Consider the following 13,102-nt stretch of genomic DNA (forward strand, 5'->3'; position numbering starts at 1 on the left):
AGCCATTTAACTGAAGTGCGGTGCAGTGAAGTCTCAGGTGAAGCTTTCTCGTATGAATTGTTCTGATTTCTAAGATGGTTGAGCCTCATTTTCCTTCTCTGTTCAACTACTTTTCTTTTTAATCTGCTCTTTCTTGTCTTGGCTCTCAAATTTTTAATCATTAAAAACTAGTATAGACTTATTCAAAACCATGGGTTTTTTCTTCCTTTTTGAATCTGATCCCCTCTTGCGTATGCCAGAAAAATGGAGCAATAAACAAACACCTCGTGACGTGCTGGGCCAACCATCCATGACTGCACACTCCCTGCAGAATAATCGGATGTGAAGAGAAACCTGGAAAAAATCTCAATTTATCAAGTAAAGAATGTTTGGCAGGCTTTTTACACGTAGACCATGGCCTGTTTTCAGAAGCCAAACTAAATAAAAATAGTTGGTTTTTTTTTTAAGATTGGCCCTGAGCTAACAGCTGTTGCCAATCTTCCTCTTTTTTTTTATTATTCCTCCCAAAGCCTCAGTACATAGTCGTATATCCTGGTTGTAGGTCATTCTAGTTCCTCTATGTGGGATACCACCACAACATGGCTTGAAGAGAAGTGTGTAGGTCCGCGCCCAGGATCTGAATCACCGAACCCCAGGCTACCGAAGTGGAGCATGTGAACCTAACCACTACACCACTGGGCTGGCCCCTAACAATATTAAAGGACGCAAACGTTTGTGGAAGAGTCCTTGAAGGGTTCTTCACTGTTCTCCTGGACAAAAAGAGACCTGCAAATCAAAGCTGCTTCTAAATTCCTCGCTCTTATTTTGCTGACAGTGAGTCAAATTTGTTTCTACCTCTTGCTTTGCAGAAGGTAATTAAGGCAAGAAGTATGCAACCAATGCCGGGCATCTTGATTGACGTTAAAATAGTTATATTGTTCTATTTCTAAATTATTGTATGTTTTATATTGTAGACCTAATGAGTGATTTAATTTTCTAAACTGTTGTATAATATTTTCATGTGATTGTTAAGCAGATTACGTCCACCAGTATTGAGCCAGGAGTCGAGGTAGAAGTCACCATTGCAGATGCTTAAATCAGCCTTTCTAATAAATTGATTACCAGTTGTTAAAAAATACAATAATATTTTCATACGGTGGTAAAATGAAAGACTCAGAAGTGTATATAAACATTATTAATTTTTTTTTCTCAGCCTGACACTTCTCTGGATAGTCTTTCGAGAATTTGCAGGGTTTTACTTCTTGGGGACGTGGAGGCACTAGGACAGGTTGCTTTTCCCTGTGGTTTCTTGTTTCTTGTAAGATCTCTCCGTGGGTTGCTTACTGATCTGCTCAAACAGACCTCTACATCCATGAAGTGAAGACTGGTGTTTTAACTCAGAGACTTTCTCCAGTTCGAATTTAGACATTATTTTGGTATTTGGCAGCTTTTATCACAAACGGACATATAGCAAGTTGTCTGAATGTTGTAATTTGTAAACGACATGACAGGTATTTGAATGAACTTAAGTAAGCAGGGCTGTGACACCAAGTGATCGTCTCTGGAATTTCAAGCTGAAAACACAGAAGGATCCCTGTTACATATGCTGACCTAAAATCAATTACTCCAGTCATATTAGCTGGCTAATGTTTTTGGTTTTCATCTGTATGTATCTTACATACTGACTTCCTAAGAGGGCCCCATGAATTTAGAGAGGAGGAATTAGCTCTTTGGGTTCTGAGAATGACTGTAATGTGATTCAACTTTCCTTTACTCAGAAGTTACCTAGATATTAAGTAAGTGTGCAAAAGCGTGCCGTTCAAATTCAGACTGCTTGTGGGCAAATCTCTGACTGAAAAGAAACTGGAGATAATTTTATTCCTGTTATGCTTTTTTTTTAAACTATGTAAAGGGCAAAGCGTTTTTGGATTCTAAACATTACTAGCATCTTATTCACTGATTTACTTTAGATTGCTGTAATGTTAAGACTTCGCAGAAAAAAGTGAATTTTGAGACAAGAGGGGAGAGACTTCCCACACCATCGTCCTCACCTCTCTCCTAGCCATAAGAGCCTGGAGAGAAATACCAGCTGACAGGTACTTTACATTCATTAATACTTCCTGCTGCTAAAAAACTCCTATGGAATGTGTTACTGCAATGTCAAAGAAGGAATTAAATTAGTGTATCTGATCCTATGTTTTCAAAGTGTTCACAAGCTTTTTTGTAATTGGACTTGTTTTGGTCTTTTTTTCTTCTAGTTATTGCTGTACAATATTTACTTTACCTTCTCTCTCAACGAACAGGACAAAATGATTAAAAAGGAGATAAGCGTGTGTCAACAAACGCAGGCCCTTCTGTACAAGAATTTTCTTAAAAAATGGAGAATGAAAAAAGAGAGCTTATTGGTATGGTTGACAATATATATTTTTCCATATTTAGTTAATGCAAATCCATCATGTAGTATTATCTTATCTTTATTATTTGTTTTGTGTTCACAAATTCTTGATGCTAGTTGATTTGGAATTCTAAATACAATATTTTGCAAATATTGCAGAATAAGATATAGTGTAGAATAGGATAATATTCATAACCAAAGGACTCATATGACAGCTCCTGAAAAATAAAGTAATAGTTTATTGAATAGCACTAGCCATTCTCCAAATAATTAATCCCCTTGAATTTTGTGGAGATGTTCTAATTTACTCTGAGCCAACTTTGGTGGTGGGGGAAAAAAAGGAAATAAGCTAGACAAAATGAGATAGATTTTTAAATGAGCAGCCCACAGCGCTATACTGGGGGCATTTTGATTAAGACTTTGTTAATTTGTAGGTCTGGGGGAAAAACATCTATGAGCAAAAATTAGGAAACTTTTTTTGGATCTCTTTTCAACACTGTGCTTTTTGTAAACATAGAGTGGTTTCAGGGGGCCAGATCACTGACTGTCAGTGTTTTTGCATTCTGTTGAGTTTCTAGAATAAGGATGTGGACACTAGGGTGAAGAGATTTGCTATATGTTCCCATGAGATATATCTGGGACTGCCTTGGCCATATAGAGGCTGCATTTGGTTTTTGAAATAGCAAGTAGCATTTCGGTGTATGCTAGCAGAGTTCACATAATTCTTTTCATTCTCTGCAATAGCTTTTGAAGCAATTAACTTCTAATATTTCAGTTGTTATATTGACAAAGAGTAAATTTATAATGATCCCCTGCTAGAGTTTTTTAAAAAACTTATTAAAAATGTTTAAAATCTCAAAATATAGAAATATTTGTCCAATGAACTCACTTCCTATCCTATTCACCCACAACAGATGACAACTATTAACATCTTGCTGTCTTTGCTTCATTTCTCTCTACCCTCCCCCTCTTTCAAGATATATGACACTTCACTGCTAAATACTTCAGCTAGCATCTACAAAAATCAAGGACATGCTCTTCTACATAACCCCTAATACACTTCACAAAGGTAGTAATAATGTTATATAATCATTTAATTGCATGTACAAATTCAATTTTCTAAATTTTCTGCAAAATGCCTTTAATTTATTTTACTTAATTTTTTTATTTTGATTTTTTTGAGGTAACATTGGTTTATAATATGATATAAATTTCAGGTGTACATCATTATATTTCGACTTTTGTATAGACTACATCGTGTTTACTACCAAAGTCTAGTTGCCCAAAAACATCTTTTAAAGTTGGTTTGTTTAAATCAGGAACCAATGAGACTAAAGCATATCTTGTTGAATATCTGTGTTCTGTCTTATCTGATTGCTTCTTCATGCTTTCATTTAACTCATTTCTTTACCATCCATATGTCCTGTAAACAGGAAGTTAGATCTAAAAATATGATTAACTTCAGGTTAAATAATTTGGCAAGAACATCTCATATGTGATGCTATATACTTATATTATGTCACATATGAGGGCATATAATCAATAGTGATCTTACTATTAGGGTGCCCTGTTACTAGGTTAAGATCAATGGACATATTTGATAGTATCTCAAAGTCATATGTTTTTGAAATGATGTTTTCTTTAAAGGCTAGATAGTATTCCAGAAAGGAAAAAATTGGAGAGTGAAACGAAGCCGTGCTCAATGACAATACTTTCTGTCCTAAAATATGTTTGAATGTTTCTCACTGTTCTGGACCACATTATAAGTTGGTTCATTTTTCTTTCATTCACTGAAGGAATGGACAATATCGTTGCTTCTTGGGCTATATTTGTGCCTCTCTTCAGAATTCTTCAGAGCTACCCATTTTCCTGAACAGCCTCCTCATGTTCTGGGACGTATGGATCAATTTAATGACTCCGATCTAGTGGTGGCATATACCCCAGTAACTAACATGACGCAGAAGATAATGGATAAGATGGCTTTGGCTTCTTTTATGAAAGGTGTGTTGTCCAGTGGCCAATGTTTCATCATTAGGCAACCTACACATGTTTAATTTGAAGTTTGTTTTGCAAACTGAGTTTTTCAACCCCACCTATGGGTCAGTGGTTCTCAACCAGGGCAAAGATCCTGATTCCACATGTAGCACAGGGGTTAGTGTGGGGCTAAGGGTAGGTGGGTGAGAAGTGAAATAGTTTTAATTGGGGGCTTTTGAATTAGCACATATACCCTTCATCTCTCTCATCTTTGAAATCCATGATGTTGTGAGTCGTTGTGAGTATGATGTATACTCCATAAAGTAAGGCTGGAGTAAGAAACGAAGGTTGGACCCTATCCTAGATAATTTCGCTTTTCATCTCTGGCCACTTTCCCCTGTTTTGTGATTCTTCATTGAAGCTTCTGGAGCTCTGACTTCTGCCTGCCTCCCTTACCCACGTTGCTCATGTACTCTGCCTGACTAGTGTTGATTCAACCCCGATCTCACTCTCTGTGCTTCCTCCATTTGATCATTTACCTCATCTCTTTTTAACTCAGGAAGCGTTTACAAAAACCTCAGAGACTAGCCTTCCTGTGGGCCCAGTGCAAGCTGTGTGCTGCTTTCAGCCTTACAGTCTCATGGCTCATTGGAGTCTACACCCGTAAACACCCAATTCCAGCTACCACGCCAGCCTGTCCCAATTACAGCCCTCTCACGCTGTCTCATTCTACGTTTACCTAACTCTTGCTCTTGGGCACAAGTATTCATGTCTGACCTTGACAGTATTTGTATACCTTTAGAGAAAATCAGTGAAATTAGCATTGTCCTCATAAAAGTTTCACAGCCTTATTCTATGTTTGGAAGGATGAGCAGTTTTGAAAGATATAGCCAGTGTACAAATGAATAGCTTTTCTTTTCCATGTAGACATCACCCTGAGTGAGATTTAAACACTGTTAAAATTAATACAAATTTTAGAACATAATACATGAAAGTATAAGAAAGTATTAAAAAAGGAAAGCATAAATTGGATTTCAGAGGTTTCAAAAGCCTGCATTAGTAACAGATTTATTAACCATCTGTTGGGTGGATTTCTTCTGCAGATTGTAAATTCATCCATTACGAATGTTATAAGCTTAATTCTTAGAGAGTGTTCTTGACTCCAAAGAATCTATAGGCGGATTGTAACTGTACTTGTGATTTTTGTACTCTGATTCTTTGCATGCAATTTATTTCTACTGGCATACTATTTTCATGGGGTAGAAATCAGTTTATAATCTTGGCAGGGAAAAACCCCACCAAATTCTCAAGTATTTCTGTTGATTATTTAAAATATTTTTTCTTTTTAATTTTTAATTATTTTAATCACCAAAGTAATAGATAGCCTAAAAGCAAGCCAAGCAATATAAACTTGCATGAAGCAAAAAAATGAGAAGTTTTGCTTTCATTCTAGCCTAGCCACCACTTCCTCCCCTTCTATACCTCTCATTTAGATTTGTGTGTGTCTTTTTAGGATAATATGTATGCACACATACACATGGTCATATATATATATATGTTTCTATATGCATATAGGCACACAAATTCAGTTTTTCCTTACCAAAATGGGAGCACACTAAAAAAATATGCTGCAAATTGGTTTTTAAAAAAACAATACATCATTCACATTTCTTTTCACATATCTACACTGAACTTAGATCAATAGAAAAGACTTTCAGCCCTTAACTTAGAGGCACCTATTTAGGGATAGTGTTTAACACCCATAATTTTATGGAAAACCTAAACAATTGCAACTTGGTTTTGTGTCTTCTAGTAATAAGTTTGTATGATTATTTATGTTTTTCATACATGTCAGGAAGAACAGTCATTGGGACTCCTGATGAAGAAACCATCGATATAGTACTCGCAAAAAAACACCCCGAAATGGTGGGAGTTGTGTTTAATGATTCTTTTTCATATCGGCTGAAGTTTCCTTGGGGGTACGGAATCCCAATTATAAAAGAACACTTGGAATACTCAGGTAACTATGTGAGAATTGATTCCAATCTTTTTTGCTACTTCGTCAAATCCCCAGTTGGGCATGACTGATAGAAACGTTAGTAAAATGAAGAAAAGTAGCCATATACTTTTTATTTCTGAACTTGATCGGTCTTCACTACAGGAAGAATCTCATTATTTTGGCAACCACCCAGTAATATTCTCCTTTCTTCCAGTTTTGCAGAGTGCTTTAAAAATGCTCTAGATTGTGTAATCATAGGCTCTGAGCAGACATTTATTTTACTTTAGAGCCTAAGTTAAAATATTAACTCCAGTAATTGACTCCAGCTCCTAATGATGGGAATATTTTTCTTTTTCCTTGAAGAACACTGTTGGGCTGATCAAGATGAACCTTTTTGTTCCTTGACAACATTCTGGCAAAGAGGGTTTGTGGCTTTTCAAACTGCAATTAATGCTGCAATTATAGAAGTAAGTGCCTACCTTCAAAGACCTATTTTAAATCTTCTGTGTTTTTTCCCTCTCTTCCAATTTCTGTCTCATGCTCTACCTTGCCCCTACACTCTTGGTAGATGATACTTTGCCTTTCACTCTTAGAGAAAATAGAAGCTGTCAGATGAGAGTACCTCTCAACTTCCCAACACAAACTCTGTAAAACTGTAGAACTACTACTCACTACACCCATCCTGTTCATCTGCCCATCCCTAGTGTCCGTCCTCAATTCTTGGGATTTCATCCCTTCCAACATTATTGGGAAAGCCGTGCAATGGGTTTTCCCTTCTGTCTGCTCTTTCTTCAACTTCCCCTTTTAAACTAGATTCTTCTCTTTGAGGTTTAAAACTATTGATTTCTTCACTTATTATCAAGGCCTTCCCTCATTTTCTCCTCAAGCAAGTATTCTAGCTCCTTTCCCTTAACGGCTAAGCTTCATGAAAGGATTGTCTTCACTTAGGCTCAACTCAACTCACTGTGGTTTCTATGCCCACCACACCACCAAATGGCTTTTTCTAAGGTCAGCAACAACTCCCACGTCAATTAACAACTGCCATTTTTCATTCCTTTCCTTAATTGATCGTTTAACTAAATAACATAAGCATTTGCCTTGTTTTCCTTCACTTTTCTCTCCCTTCCTTCTCAGTCTTCTTGCCAGCTTATCCAGTTGACACTCCCACTTTGAATCTGTAGCTCTACAGCGTTCTATCCTAGACATTGTTTTCCATCCTATATACTTTCTCTAGACAAAGTCATTCATTTCCATTACTTTGGTTACAATTTATATGCTGATAACTCCAAGAACCCTATGTCAACTTGTACATAAACTTCTTCTGTAAAGGGCCAGATAGCAAATATTTTAGGCTTTGGGGGCCAAACTGTCTCTACCGCAGCTATTCACCTCTGCTGTTGTAACATGAAAGCAGCCACAGACAATACATAAACAAATGAGTGTGACTGTGTTCCAATAAAACTTTACTTACAAAAACAGGTGGTGGGCCAGATTTGGTCTGTGGACCGTAGTTTGTTGAGCTCTGCTCCAGTTCCACATATCTAACTGTTTACTGGAGATACCTACTTTGATGCCTCATAAACAATTCAAACTAATATGTTCAAAACTGAATGTGGGTGTTTTTCTCTAAATGTGACTGAGTCTTTTAAAATTTTCCCTATCTCAGTGAACGCCAAAACCACCCATGTAGTCGACCAAATAGACCTCACCCATTACATCCAATCTCTTGTCTAGCCCTGTTAATTCTAAGCTCAAATCTACGTACTTCTCTTCAGCTTTGCCACCAGCACCAGTCCAAGCCATTATCATCTCCTGCTTGAACTATGGGAGTAGTTTATTTCTCCCTCCTCATCCGCACTCTCCATCCCTCTCTCTCTCTCTCTTTCTGTCTCTCTCTCTCTATCTCTTTATCTGTCTATTTTTACTGCAGGGACCTCTTTTCTGTGCCTCTAATGTACTGTGCTCCTTCTTTCCTTTGCTCATGCCATTTCCCCTGCCCAGAATTTTCTTCTCCGTCTTCAACTCTCCCACACAATCTTTGTTCGGGTGAGATCACAGCCTTCAGCTCTTGGTCTAAATGTCATTTCTTGGGGAAGCCTTCCCTGTTTTTGCTCTCCCAGCACTCTCTGGTTCTCTTTAAATGCAGCTGCTCGATTGTAACTAACAAGTAATTGTGAAACGAGTTGTTTAATGTAAAGCTCCATGAGAGTGAGGAGTATTTCTGTCTGGATTGCTGCTAACTCTCCATCACCTATCACAGTATATTGTGCATGATAGAACCCCCAGGAATTTCTCAAATGACTTTTATAATTACTATCAATTAATACCAAAAGTCAAGATCATTTTGATGATATTAATAGTTCACCATATCTTAAAACGATGGAAATATGCAAATACTGAAAATGAAAAGAAACAAATGTGTATGGTTTTCTAATATATTTTCTATAATTTACATAATAAATTTGTTTCTTAAATCCCAATTTAGGTCACAACAAATCATTCTGTGATGGAGGAGCTGACATCAGTTATTGCGATAAATATGAGGACTTTACCTTTCATTTTTAACAGAGGATCTATAAGTGAATGGTTTATCTTTATTTGTGTAGTTTATTTCTCCCCTTTTGTATACTTTGCATCATTAAATGTTACAAGAGAAAGAAAAAAATTTAAGAAACTGATGACAGTAATGGGTCTCAGAGAGTCAGCATTCTGGTAAGTTAAGATGCTTCCTTACCTGTGTATCACACATTAATAAATAGAGAACCTCTTTAGGTTATAAAAGAAATTAGATGCAGTCACAAGTTTGTCTTGCATGCATTCAATTTAATTAGCTTACCTGGATTAGATTTTAAGATGCTGGCAGTAGACAATAAGTAAGCTTTGTGCTTATGCTTCCCTGAGATGAAGAAAAAAATATGTTTGTATTAGTTAACTCTTGCCGGGAAAATGCTGCATAAAAAATCACCCCAAAACCCAGTGACCTCAGACGACAATCACTTATTCTTCTTGTTTGTCTGTGGTGTAGCTGGATTTTGGTGGATCTAGTCAGGGCTTGGCTGGGCTTGGATCCAAAGTGCAGGTTGCATCCAGGTCTGTTCTGTGTGTCTCTCCTTCTCTTCGGGTCAGTAGGCTGGCTGAACGGGTTCTTCTCATTCAATCACAGAAGTGCAAGAGGGCAAGTCTCACTATGCAAGCACATTTCAAGCTCCTGCTCATGTCATATCTGATACAATCCCTTTGTTTAATGCAAGTCATGCAGACAAACCCAAATTCAGAGGGCAAAGAAGTATATTCTGCCCACCACGAAGCCAAAGCAAGTCAAATAGCCAAGCCCAAGATCAGTCATATGGGGAATTATGCTCTCTTCATGGAAGTGAAGAGGGGGAGAAGGAAGTGAAAAATTTGAAAAGTAAACTAATTTACCACAATATTATTGAAGCCAATTCATGTAGCTACTCAATAAAGATATTCTTTGGGTGGCATTGAGGACTAAATGAGGCAACGTGTTTAAGCTACCTGGCACAGACTGTGCCTGGTGCTTGTAAGGTGCATAGTAAAATGAATCTGTCTGTCTGTCTCTTTCCCTGAAATATCTCTATCCATTTATCTATTGCCCTTTTCCTGTAGACTTTGACATAACATATAATAATAATGGTAATAATAGTGAACATTGAGCTTATTGTATGCCAGGGATCACTCACAGCTCATGGTGCTGTTATCTCCAATTTATAGGTAAGAAAACCAAGGCACAGAAAAGTTAAGATATTGCCTAAGAACCCCATTCTTTTACCTACTCTGCTGCATAACTCGGAAATATTAATAAAATAAAATAAGTGACTAGGGGATATTTTTCCCTCAGTAGAAACAGCTGTTGGTGGAATGAGCCAACAGAAATGCAAACCCTATTGTCTTTAGTGTTTTTGAGATAAGTATTACATTTGGATCCAATTTTCTAAGTGCCCCAAATTGAAGTAAAACACAGAAGATGGTTTTCAAGAGATAGAACTGTGCAAGGTAGCAGGGTTTGCACTGGCTAGAGATTTTTAAAAATTAGTTAGTGTTGCATCAGTTATTGGGGAGAGTGTTTGTGTAAGTATGCTCGTTACCCCTCTTTCTCTTCAAAGACAAGGAAAAGAGATTTTAAAAATGAAACAATATGCATAAAAAAGTATGGTTTTGGCAATTTAACCACCAAGACAGCCCCAGTAGCAGATGCAGGCATCCCAGGTATTGAGGTAAACTGCTATATTTCTTATAAAGCCCCCACTCCTCTTGTTTATTTTACTGTCTTCCACTTTCTCCTTGATCAGGTATAAATTTTGCTATAATCTCCTTAACTCGAAAAAAACTCAAGAATGCAGAATTCCCAAAGAATCTTAAGGGTAATTTCTCATATAAAACATTGTGAACAGATCATGAAAATTATTCATTGTAATCCATTTCCAACTGTAGATTTCTCTCATATGAAATTCTTGTAATTTCAGTTCTGTGAACCATAATTATCTTAAAAATTAAGAGAATTTGGTTTAAATACACATGAATTAAGATTAGCTCTTATTGGGGCTAATTTTTTTAAAATGGTGGAATAGAAGAAAAAGAGATAAAACATGATTAAAAACAGAATTTTTTGCTTAACTTTTTCCTTTATTAGTTTTCAACATAATTAACTGTTTCCCTAACAACCTCCAAAGATGACTAGTTTTTTAAATACCGTTATAAATTGATGTACGTAAGTCTAGTATGTTTCAATCCATTGTAATTTCTATTCTTATTGAAACTCAAATTGTCCTATCTTTGATCAAATGGAGCCGCTTCAGGCTGATTTCTTATTCTTTTTGAGAAAATTCTAAGTAAGATTTTTTATAGGTTCCTTTCTATTTTGCATGATGCGATACTCCTGTTTCTTTTAGTTGGAAAAAGTGTTTCAAGAACATTGTATGCTAGAAATATTCTTTACTATTGGATTGATCATTTTTTCTAGGCTTCTTCAGCAGACAGAGATAGAAGAATTATGTATATTCTACATTTTATATATAGAATAACGTACACACATTAAAGATAAATGTCTTATGAGTGCATACGGATACTTACAATTCAAATGTAGCACTATAGGGCTTTTACTTAACCTCTCTCACAGTACAACTGTATTTCCTTTCTTACGCATTGAGAATTCTGGTTCTCCAGGAGAGAGATAGAGAATATTAGAATTAGAATATCCCTAATTATTCATTTGTTTTATCCAGAAGTACCTATACTACACTCTAACAATACCAATAGTACTATTTCAATATACTAACTGAAAACAGTTAAAGTAGTTTTTTCCATATGCTCTCCCCAAGTCCCCCAATTTTTTGGAGTTGTCCTATATCTCCATCGACAGAGTATATACCGTACTTTCTCCTTTTTAAACATCGTTTCGTCTTGGTTCTACAGGTAACTACAGTTTTATTTAATTAAACATTTTATTTTGAGTAGATTCATACTCAGTTGTAAAAAATAATTGGAGAGATTCCAAGGAGCCTTTACTCAATTTCCCCCAGTGACAACATCTTGCAAAACTATCGTACGATATAACAAGCACATTATTGATATTGATACAGTTAAGATGCAGAGCAGTTCCATCCCACAGCGATCTCTCCTGTTACATGATTATAGCCACATTCAACTCTGTCTTCCCTATCCCCCATCTCTAACCCCTGGTAAGCACTAATCTGGTCTCCTTTTCTATAATTTTGGCATTTCAAGAATGCTGTATACATGGAATCATATACTATGTAAGCTTTGGAGTTTATTTTTTTCACTCAGCACAGTTCCTTGGCATTTCATTCAAGATGTTGCGTGCATCAACAATTCATTCCTTTTTATTGCTGAGTACTATTCCACAGTATGGATATCTCTCAGATTGTTTAACCCTTCAACCTTTGAATAAGATATGAGTTGCTTCCAGTTTTGGAAGTATTGCACTTTTTGGGATATTACAAATAAAGCCGCTACGAGCATTCACGTCCAGGTATTTATATGAAGATGTTTTTATTTCTCTGGGATAAAGGCCCACTGGTATGATTGCTGGGCTGTATGGCAGTTTAGTTTTATAAGAAACTGCCGAATTGTTTTCTAGAGTGGGTATACCATTTTATGTTCCCATCAGCAAAGTATAAATGACAAAAGCCTGGATTATAGCAAATAATTGTATTTGACTTGGTGTATGCTTTTAAGCTTATATTGGAATTTATATAGTCTCATGTTCTTATTAATTCATTGAACATAAAAGTTGTCCATTTTTTTCTCATTTGTTTTCTTCTTCTTCACTAATCGTTATATTCCATGCTTTTTTTTACCTCAATCTATGACCAGCTCTTTCAAAAAATACTTTTAATTATTAGAGTAGATATTTTCACAGATGAAAGATTTACCCTACCTTCAAAAATGAACTGAATAAGATTGTTGGGTATTTATATTTATAAAACATTTTTAAAATTTCAAATTAAGTAAGGAAAGCATGAGAAAGTTAGGAAAACCATAATCAGTTACATTTAGTGTTCATATACATGAAAATGCTATTTATTTGTGTGTTAACAACTTATATATATGTACTACAAAAGAGTATATGAAAGGTTTTCAAATGCATTATCAGTGCAAAGTTTCACACTTAAGCTGAAGGCCCTATGTAAATCCAGAGAGTACTTGGCAGTTTATTAGTGTTTTCATGAAAGGTTAATTTTTAAAAGTGAGAGTCCTTTTCCTTTGTAAAACAC

The 13,102-nt window shown here is 36.0% G+C and overlaps 1 protein-coding gene across 11 annotated transcripts in view; it reads left to right on the top strand.

The window, feature by feature from the left end:
* Positions 1 to 285: 285 nt before the first annotated feature.
* Positions 286 to 13,102, top strand: part of ABCA10 (ATP binding cassette subfamily A member 10) — a 61,181-nt gene continuing 48,364 nt past the window's right edge. For 8 of the 11 annotated variants that reach the window (XM_070226977.1, XM_001493969.7, XM_014739136.3 and 5 more), the window contains exons 1-7: positions 286 to 813; positions 1,950 to 2,075; positions 2,283 to 2,384; positions 4,171 to 4,375; positions 6,204 to 6,368; positions 6,711 to 6,814; positions 8,833 to 9,059. In XM_070226977.1, the coding sequence (XP_070083078.1) occupies positions 2,289 to 2,384; positions 4,171 to 4,375; positions 6,204 to 6,368; positions 6,711 to 6,814; positions 8,833 to 9,059 (797 nt within the window). In that variant the 5' untranslated portion in view covers positions 286 to 813; positions 1,950 to 2,075; positions 2,283 to 2,288. Of the gene's footprint in view, positions 814 to 1,949; positions 2,076 to 2,237; positions 2,385 to 4,170; positions 4,376 to 6,203; positions 6,369 to 6,710; positions 6,815 to 8,832; positions 9,060 to 13,102 lie in introns of all 11 variants that reach the window. The other 3 variants (XM_070226978.1, XM_023652143.2, XM_070226980.1) reach the window with 1 other exon arrangement.

The sequence above is a fragment of the Equus caballus genome, chromosome 11 (assembly GCF_041296265.1).
Source record: "Equus caballus isolate H_3958 breed thoroughbred chromosome 11, TB-T2T, whole genome shotgun sequence".
Lineage (NCBI taxonomy): Eukaryota > Metazoa > Chordata > Mammalia > Perissodactyla > Equidae > Equus > Equus caballus.